Source organism: Talpa occidentalis, unplaced genomic scaffold, assembly GCF_014898055.3.
Source record: "Talpa occidentalis isolate TD23 unplaced genomic scaffold, MPIMG_talOcc4v2.1 talOcc4.2, whole genome shotgun sequence".
Taxonomy (NCBI): Eukaryota; Metazoa; Chordata; class Mammalia; order Eulipotyphla; family Talpidae; genus Talpa; species Talpa occidentalis.
In genome coordinates, this window is record NW_023602073.1 from 33,424,407 (window position 1) to 33,434,370 (window position 9,964).

General features: G+C 51.9%; 1 protein-coding gene across 2 annotated transcripts; it reads right to left on the bottom strand.

Annotated features, from left to right (window-relative positions):
* Positions 1 to 6,347: 6,347 nt before the first annotated feature.
* Positions 6,348 to 9,379, bottom strand: LOC119251177 (class I histocompatibility antigen, Gogo-OKO alpha chain-like). Of its 2 annotated transcripts, XM_054698510.1 has the most exons (6): positions 9,349 to 9,379; positions 8,778 to 9,046; positions 8,278 to 8,553; positions 7,021 to 7,296; positions 6,781 to 6,900; positions 6,348 to 6,503 (listed from the first exon to the last, which is right to left on the bottom strand). In XM_054698510.1, the coding sequence occupies exons 3-6, from the start codon at positions 8,531 to 8,533 to the stop codon at positions 6,442 to 6,444; spliced, it is 714 nt and encodes a 237-aa protein (XP_054554485.1). In that variant the 5' UTR covers positions 8,534 to 8,553; positions 8,778 to 9,046; positions 9,349 to 9,379; the 3' UTR covers positions 6,348 to 6,441. The 2 variants fall into 2 exon arrangements, with proteins under 2 accessions (XP_054554485.1, XP_054554484.1); XM_054698509.1 differs by lacking the exon at positions 9,349 to 9,379 and having other exon boundaries at positions 8,278 to 8,536; positions 8,778 to 8,811.
* Positions 9,380 to 9,964: the final 585 nt, after the last annotated feature.

The window sequence follows — 9,964 nt, forward strand, 5'->3', positions numbered from 1 at the left end:
CTGCAGAGGGCTTGGCAAAGATCTTTCTAGGAGTACCGACAAATCTGACCAGTAGCTGTCTATCAAGTGGCTCAGGCTGGCTGCTGCTCTGGCTTGTATCCTCTTCAGGGCCACCTTTCAAGCTTGATTGGCCCCTTTATAATCCCAGCTGTTTGGTTGGTGCCAGTGGAGCTCCAATCAGATTGGTCCATTTAGAGGCCTGGATGGTCTCAAAAACCTTGAATGGTGGGGGCTCCCTGGTGGCGCAGGGGTTAAAGATACAGCACAATCAAGTATTGCCAGCCACTACAACATGAGTTCGATCCTGGCCAGGGAGCCAATCCACGTGGCACAGCAGACCTCTCCTGTCTAGCCCGCTGCTCCCCTTAGCAATGTATTTCAGTAGATCCTCCTGTTCTGCTCCCTACTCTGACTCTGGTGAATCCTCTTACCCCCAACACCTCTGGCCTAAACCCCATTCTTGTGTGCATACGTAAGTAAAAATAAAAATCTCTTTTAAAACAAACAAACAAAACAAAAATATCTTGAATGACACCTGTCAGAGCCTGAATCTGTTTGGTCCATTACAATTCTGGCACTGTGTTCTCAAATGAAACACATGCCAGTGTGTCCAGATGCCTGAGGTCAGATAGTCTCACCCTGGAGTGCAGGCTGCTGTCACTCAGAGGGCATCAAACAGGCCCGTAGGCTGCACGCAGTAAGGTCCCCTCTCCCCCCAGCATCAGGGATCACAGTGGGTGTGGGCTTCAGCAGGGCTAGATGCTCACCTGAGCATCCAGAGCAGGCACCCCTCTATCACAGCCCACCAGGCTGGTCTCCCACCTGCCACAGCACAGCCCAGGCCAACGCTGCCAGAGCTCAGGGAGGCCCACAGTCCACATGCTGAGTTTGGGCCTAGAATGCCATGGGCCTCTCTCCCCATGGCTTCTGTCAAGGCTTGCTGCTAAAGCGGGCCTCAGCAAAGCTGGTCATACCCCACCACTTGCACCAGGCTGCAGGGATCCAGATTAAATGTAGAAGCAGGAAAATGACCCCTGGGCAAGTCTGCTCCCAGAGGACAAACTGACCAGAATAAAACTGAATCTGCTGTTCCCTCTTGTGGTGGCCCCTGGCAGCGTGGAGAGCACACAGTGACCTCGGCGGGTCAGAGAGTCACTCAGCTGAGAGCAGGGCTGGCAGAAGCTGTGGCCACAGGAGGTGCTCCAGGGGCCTCCTGTCTCCAGGCAGATGCTGCAGGTCACTTCTTCCAGGGGGTCCAGTAGTGACCCCAAGGCCATGACTGTCCTGCAAGGTGGTGAGGAAGGTGAACAAGGGCAGAGGAGACGCTCACGCAGGAGGTGACCACACCTGCCCTGGTCAGACCGCAGGAGCCTCCTCCCTGGCCCGCACACTCTCACCCTCTCCAGTCTCTGCTCCCCACAGGGCCCCAGGCCTTTCTCAACATGGACCCTCACCTGCCTTCTCTGCTCCCCACACCAGGCAGGGAGGCTCACAGGGCCTGGCTCACCTCCACTTTCTCTCCCACCTCACCTGCCTCCAGCACCAGAGCAACATCAGGAGGAATGTTTTTTAATTTGACTTGTCAGTAGAAGGGCGCCTGGGCAGGTAGTGGGCGCCCGTCACTAAGAGGACCCAACCCTCACTCTGGATGTTTCCAGTGGATGTGACCACGCTGAGGCTCAGCCTCCTCAGCTCAGAGACCTTCCTCATGGCAGCTGCCACAGCAGTGGTCAGAACCCTGGGTCGCCCAATGTGTGGCCTGGGCTGCGCTTCTGAGTCTCACTCCCACAGTCATAGTTACGCTGGGATCATGGTATCTGACAACTCACAGGGTGTTGTGGGTTAACTGAATAATTCATGCAAATGTTTCTCTTATTTTCACTGTTGACTTTTTTTCTTTTTTTTTTTTTTTGATTATGAAAACTCAATTCAACACTTTCTCTTTCTCCCAGGTCTAATGGCACAGCCTTGTTACAGCAACAACCAAATAAAAGAACTTTTATAGTAAAAAACTCACCTCCAATCCGGTAGCAAATATCATAATGGTGCTTACCTTTCCGTGCTCTCCTCCGGCGTGGCCATGCGGACAAGCAGATGCATCCTGAACACTAGTGGGGAGAGGCGTGGGGGAAGCAGCCTGGGTTTGACCTGACATCCTCTCCCGGCTGCACATGGAGGGTTACGCTGGGGAGACGGGAGAGCCCCAGAATAAGAAACGTCAGTTCGCCCCTCTAACATTACATCTTCCCCTAGGAGCTGAGGGAGACCCTGGTGGGTCCGCTAAACTTGAGCAGCCTGTTCAGGCGCCATTTGTGTGACCTGCAGTTCTGCATTCCTGCACAAGGTCAGAGCTGCCCGGTCACTCAGTCACGGGAGCCAGACCTTACAAGGTGCCTTTCAAATCTTTCCAGAGAGAAAGCTTGATCTCCCTGGAAGGCGATGCATCACAAGGTGTGACAAGGGAGCCCAGAAGCTGACCAGGGGACCGCCTTGTTGATAAGATTAGGCCCATGGTCCAGAGTCTGGGGTCTGGTTTCCATTCCAACACTTGGTCATCAAGCAGATAAGAATTATCTGGTCAGCAGACTCCTGTCCCCCTGAAGCCCAAGATGACGTTCCTTATTTCACCCATCCTTTCCTCCTTGTCCTCCTATCCCACGTAACTGACGCTGTATGATTATTCTAGCAATAAAAACGGCCCGGATCTTCCTCTTCCGCAGCATCCTGCATCATGTAGCCTGCTCCACGACGCCCGTTTCTTTATCAGTGTGGTGTTGCCCGACGCAACAGACCCTGCTCCATCTCCCTCCCTTCCTGGACTGTGGACAAAGGCTCAGCTCAGGAACTGGGGTGACCTGGGCTAATCCTGCCCCTGGGCCAGGCCAGCAGGGCACACACTCCTCCCTCCCCCTGTGTGGCTCCCTCCAGCTCTGGTCTAGAGAGAAAGTAGCTGAAGCTCATGAAACAACCTCATTTTGAGGCCCGTGGGCTTTCTATGGTGAGTCCAAAGAAGATGAACGTAGGGGACTGGAGATGAACATTGGCGACTGGGGAAGGGAGCTGTCCACCATCCTAGCAGGGGCCTGGAGCAGGGGTCCTGCCCAGCTCCTTATACCTCAAGCCAACCATGAGATATTTCTAAACCTCAGCCTCTTCAGGTCCAATGCCTTTTCAGTCCTGCTTAGAAACTGCTTCTCCATGGAACCACATTTACTGAGTTGTTGTTCTGACACTCTTTACTCTGTGTGCGATTTGAATTCATTTATTCTGGGGCTTGATGTTAATTGTCTTCCCATCATCTTGTGTTGTGTATCCTGTCATTCTTTTACACACACACACACACACACACACACACACACACACACTCCCCTCTCCTTGGCAACCAGACCCTCCCTCAGCACTGGGGTTACTCTGACCCTCTGTCTCTGGTCCCCTCAGAGCCGCCCTCTCTGCAGTATCTCTACTAAGGGGTGTCTGAGCAGGCCCAGGAGTCCCTGCACCTCCTGCCTCTGACCTTGTGGGAAACCAGCCCCTCACCCTGCATGACAGTGAGGAGACGAAGGCAAAGTCCTGAGGTCAGTGATTGATGGAGGAGACAATTTGCTTTTTTCGTTTCTTTTTCCCCTCATTGTATTATTCAGGTGAGTTAGCATTGGTTTACACACTGTATGTGTTCAGAGGCCAAGGGTCACCCCTCTTCAGATGTTTGTTACCACATCACGCCTACCATAAGGGCACCCACAGTCTTCACCATAGCCCACTGGGCCCTCTCCCTACCTTGTTTCCTGCTCTTAGTCCCACCCTATAGCTTCAATTCCACAGTCATATTTCTAGAGTTTGTTTTGTTTTAGTTTCACCTGTGCCTGCTTTGTTTCTTTATATTCCACATATGAATGAAATCATCCAGTATTTAACTTTCTCCTTCAAACTTATTTCACTTAGCATAATCCCATCCATATCTATTCTTGTTGCAAAGTCAGTAGTTTTCTTTTTCATGGCTGAGCAGTATTCCATTGTGTATACAGTTTGTGTTCTCCATCCCCTCATCTGTCATTGGGCACTTAAGTTGTCTCCATTGCTTGGTTATGATAGCCAGTGCTGCAGTGTTTTACCTTCTTTGGATAAATACCAAGGAATGGAATGCTTGACCATGGGACAGGTCTATTTTGAATATTTTGAGGAACCTTCATTTGTTTTCTATGCTACCCATCGAAAAGAGAGGTTCCAGGATCCTTCACCCAAGGAAACGTGGGGCTGAGAAGGATGAGAAGCTAAGGAAGAGGAGGAAGATGTGGAGTAAGATGAGGAAAGACTAGAGGAGGCGCATGGAGCAGAAAGACATGTGAAGAAGAAGCCAGGCTTGTTCCTCAAGCTTGGACTTGTGCCAGGGAATTGGGGACACAGCAAGAGACACGTGAAAGAGACAAAGACTTGGGTGAGAGGCTGATAATGGCAGCTGTTATCTTGATTTGGATTTTGATTTTGCTCTTTTCCTTTCAGACTGGCCCCTCCTTCCCCTGTCCCATGGGTCTCTACCATTAGGTGCCTTAGCCTTGTGGCAGGCTTTCGGGCCCCAGTGGGCCTGCTTTGGGCCAACTCTCTTTCACTGGGTATTTACCCATGAGGGGACAGGTAGCTTTGGATGCTTCACTTGCGAACTATTCTAACTATATTCTTTCTCTTCTCTCTGTTGCACACTAATTCTCTACTGCACACTAATTTTATTAAAGTTCTTTTCTATTGAAGGTCTTATGCTTTAGAGTATGTTTTCTCTTTATTCAGCTGATGAAGATCCCATGTAGTGTACAGGTTTGAGGGTCCTGGGAAACCCTCATTCTGACCACTAACAGGACCAGACTTCATTCCCACCCACCATGTACCAGAAAGATTTCCTTTTCCTCCACACCCTTCAATGGGTCATTCTCACAGGTGTAAAGTAGTAACTCATTGTGGTTTTAATTGGCATTTTCCTGACAGCACATGACAAACATTTATCCACATACTTATTGGCCATCTGTATGTCTTTACAAAAGTATCTATTTAGCTCCTCTGCCCCTATTTTTATAGAGTTGTTTTCTTGTTTTGCAGTTCTTTGTAGATCTTGGATAGTAAGTCCTTTTTGGATTGATGATGTGCAAATATTTTCTCCAACTTGATGTTGTCTTTTCATTTTAATGAGTTTCCCTCACTATGTAGAAGCTTTTTAGTCTCATGTGATTCCATTGGTTTCTTTTTGCTTTTGCTTCCTTGGAGCACAGAAGACATTAGGGGCAATGAAAATACTCTGCATGATATTCTTATGATGGACACAGGTCATCCAACACCCACAGAATGGACAACACCAGAGTGACCCAAGAGAAACCATGACGTGCGAATATGATGCGCTGGTCCCTCACTTGTAACCCACGTGCCAGTCTGGTCTTAACGCGTGATTTGGACATGATGTGTGAAGAGTTTTATAAATTGAGGAATGAAGTGTAAATTTATTTTTGAAAGCATATTTCATGCTCATGCAAGGACATTTAAGTAACACTCAAGGATACGCATAAGTCAGTCATTCCCTTCCATCCCCCAACATCCCAGTCAGCCAGTAGCTGCTCAAAACCAATTAGCAATTTATTTTTTCTCTTCTAAAAAAATATATCCCTGCTTCTGTCTGGACAATAATGCTTGTTTTCCCATCATTAAAGGAATTCAGGTCACAGAGTGGGGGAAAACATTTGCATATCACAAAACTGATAAAGGACAGTATCAAGAATTTACAAATAATGTTTAAAATTCAATGATCAGCAAGAAATAACCCAATTTTAATAAGGACAAAAACAGTGTTATAAATATAGCAAAAAAAAAAAAAAAATTGACTTCCGGGCCTCCCCTGGTGGCGCTGGTGGTTGAGCGCAGCACTGTGAAGCTGTCCGCAGCCTCTGCAGTGCAGGTTCCATCCCGGCTGGTGGGCAAGAATCCCACACGGCGCGGCAGACCTCTCCTGTCTCACCCGCTGCTCCCCTCAGCAGTATATTTCATCAGTCTGCCTGTTCTGTTCCCCGCTCTGTCTCTAGTGAATCTTATCACCTCCCGTGCATATGGCCTATACCCCAGTTCTTATGCATGAATAAATAAATCTTTTTATTTATATTTTATTTAATATTATTTATAGACATAGCAACTTATGTAGACATAAAAAAATAAAAATATGAACAAATGCTCAATATCACTGTTAAGAACAACAGTGACACTATCCCACTGCTGTCCAGGGTGTGCACAACAGGAGCCTCATCAGGTTCATTGTAAAAGATCCTTAGGGGCTGAGAGACACATCAGAGCCCTGGCACTGCTGCTGCCTGGTTGAGAACAAAACAGAACCTGGTCAGAGATGAGACCACAGCAGGGACTGATGAGGGTGACTCCTCCATGGAGTCCATTTACACTGTCCCCAGGGACTCAGGGATCAAACCCCGGTCCACACTTACCTGCGGCCTGAGTGTAGCTTCCTCCTTGTCCTCCTGTGGGAAGAAACATCATGTGAGACCAGGGAGCAGTCAGGTCAGAAGACCTAAAGGAATCTTTTAATCCTGCACAACAGGGAAGTTTTCAGAACTGGGACTAAAGACCCAGGTCAGGACTGGGAAAAATGAAGAAAGGAGGTGAGGGGGGACTGGACCAAATGCCCTCTGGGCAACACACATGTGTGTGGATGGTACTTCCCATTAACCAGGCAAGACAAGTTCTCCCTGGGACATGAAAGCCCCAGTGGACAAGATCCCCCACTCCCTTCCCTACCTGAGTGCTTCTTCCTCCACATCACAGCTGCAGCCACCGCAGCTCCAGTGAGCACAGCTCCAAGGAGAACCAGGCCAGCAATGATGCCCGCGGTGGGGATGGAGGACTGAGGAGGGGGCACTGGAAGGGAAGGGAAGATCATACCCTGAGCCCTAGACCTTATCCTGACCCTCTGAAGGGCTCCAGAAGGGATCCTGATGGCCCTGAGAACAGCCTCAGTGCCCACATCCTTCTCCTCACCCCATCTCAGGACTTGGGGCTCCAGCAGCCCCTCATGCTGCACGTGGCACGTGTATCTCTGCTCCTCTCCAGAAGGCACCATCACAGCCACCCACTTCTGGAAGGTTCCATCTCCCCCAGGCCTGGTCTCCACCAGCTCCATCTCCTGGGTCAGGTCCTCCCCATCTCGTTGCCAGGTCAGGGTGATGTCCGCAGGGTAGAAGCCCAGGGCCCAGCACCTCAGGGTGACCTCATACTCAGAGGTGGGGTGGTGGGTCACATGTGTCCTTGGGGGATCTGAGGTGGTAAATCAGAAAACTCACTTTGTGTTTCCTCCATGGACACTGAGGAATCCTCATGAGACCATCCTCACAATGGACAAGACAACTGGTGTGGCAGGAATGACAGGGGTGAAGGATGCCCTGAGCAAACTCCATACAAATTCCATGATCACCAAAGGGAAGGTTGCGAGGACCTGAGGGTGGAGTTAAGCAACTGGGCTCTCCATTTCGGTATTTAACTGGTCATGTGGCCGGGAGTCACTGGCTTGGCCACCAGGCGTGCTAGGTTTTCGCCACCTCTGTGGGTCACTGGGATTCCAGGTCAGCGGAATGGGTAGGACGTATTTACAAACTTATCTCCCTCTTTTTCTCCCTGAGTTATTCATTTCCCATTCCCCTTCCTGTGTATATAAACCTTTCATCAACCTTTTGTGTGTGTCTGCAGTTTAACATTAAGAAGTCCCCTTTAATCGCAAGGGTGGGGACCCACAGTCAGGAAACCCCATTTTATATCGGGGTTTGCCCTGTAACAGCTAGAAGCATAAATTGTAAAAAAAAAAAAAAATCTGTAGGATTCTCCTATTCCTTAGAAAGTTCTAGAATGAGGATGAAAGCCCAGGGTAGGATGAAGCAGAGGGAATGGAACACAGACTTTTTATTCCTGACCTGGGTGGAAGGTGAATGACACAGAAAAGCAGGAATCACATAACTGAAAATGTTCTCAGACCAGAAACAAGACTGAGAGAGAAACTCGTGGTTCTCAAACAGGCCCCTGGTCAAAAGGACCCGGTGACGTGTGATGTCAGGGACTGTCTGTCTTTCTCAGGAGAGACGGGATCCCTTCACTGTCCTTCAGGAGAAGCCGGAGTCTCTGGGAGTCTCTCTAGTGCAGAACATGAAACCCAGGGGAGCCCCCCTCTCGGGACTAGAGAGAGGACTCATTTCCCGCAGTGACTCCAGGCAGGGGGGGACCGGGAGGCCTCCAGGCCCCTCTTACCCGTGCGCTGCAGAGTCTCCTTCCCGTGCTCCAGGAATCTGCGCAGCCACCTCAAGTACTTGCCCTTCTCAAAGTTCCTGAATTTCTCTGCCTCACCCTGGGCCTCCCACTCGCGCCGGGTGATCTGAGCAGCCGTGTCCACCGCGGTCCAGGAGCGCAGGTCCTCGTTCAGGGCCAGGTAATCGGTGCCGTCGTAGGCGAACTGTCTGTACGCGCGGAGGAGATGCCCGTCGGGGCCCACGTCGCAGCCAGACATCCTCTGGAGGGTGTGAGAGCCTGTCCCCGCCCCCCCCACACACAGCCCCCGCGTTACCCCGTGGTCACCCCAGGGTCACCCCGACCTCCCGCCGGGAATAAACTAAACAGAAGGAAACGGGGTGAAAGCCCCTAGGGCTGTTCCAGGGCAGGTTGCAGAGAAGCCTGGAGGGGGAGACCCTGAGCGACCCCCCCCGTCCGTGGGGATGGGGGTGCTGACCCGGCCCCGACCCGCGCCAGCTCACCGGTCTCGCTCTGGTTGTAGAGGCCGCGCAGGGCGTCCAGCTGCGCTCGGGACCACACTATGTTCTGCCTTACGATCTTCGTCCTCCAGTCCCACTCCTCCTGCCCTGTCTGCTCCGCCCAGGGCGCCCGCGGCTCCACTCTCTGGCCCGGAGAGTCGCTGTCAACCACCCGTACTGCGTGTCGTCCACGTAGCCCACGGCGATGTACCGGGGCTCCCCGAGGCCGGGCCGGGACATCGCGGTGTGGAAAGTCCTCAGGGAGTGGGGGCCTGGGGGCGGGAGGGGAGACCCGGGCTATTCTTCTCCCCTTTCGGGGGCTCGAGACCCAGGGGGCGCCCACGAGACAGAAAGTGGGTGAAAGACAAGACTGAAAAGCGGCTGCGGGACGAAAATGGCCGGGACTCGGGGGGCCAGAGGAGGCTGGGGTCTCGGGGGACGGAAAGGGGCCAGGACGGGGCGGGGCCGAGGTGGGGGACAACTAGGGCGGCGGCGAGGTCGCGCCTTTCCCACGCCCGCCCGCGCCCTCGCCCCGCCTCTGGGAGCGCCCTGTCCCCTCCCGACCCGCACTCACCCGCCCGGGTCTCCCTCGGGGCCGCGGCCACCGCGAGCAGGAGCAGGAGGGCTGCCCCCCCCCATCCCCCAGGACGCGCCTCCACCCGGGTGGGGAGACGGAGTCCCGGCGGGCGGGTGAGGGCTTTGGAACGGGAGCCGCGGGGCTGCTGATTGGCTGCTCTGGAGACCTCCAGGCAATGGGGAGTGAGCCCTGGGGTGAGTCACCAGTATCCAGGAAGGAGGACCCGACTCAGGCTGTGAGACGTGAAACTGGGGAGATGAGGAAGCCCCGACAGTCACCTTCCAGCCCCAGACAGTGCTCTGGGGACTGAGACCTTGAGAGCCACACCCCGAGACCCTCCTCTCCTGCACCAAGACCTTTGTCACACTGTTGCCTCCCTGAATCCAGGCCCAGGAATTGGGTCAGCGATTCTCAAACATTTTTCTTTCAGGATGTCTCTACAGTCTCAGAAACTATTACGGATCCCATGTATAATTTTCTATGTGGGTTAGAGCTTTAAATACTTTACTAGAATAAAGGCTTTTTAAGATGGTATTACTTCTTTACTTTAGAATGTTAATAACCAATGTATGCTAACAAAGCATTTTTTTAAAGATTTATTTATTTATGCATA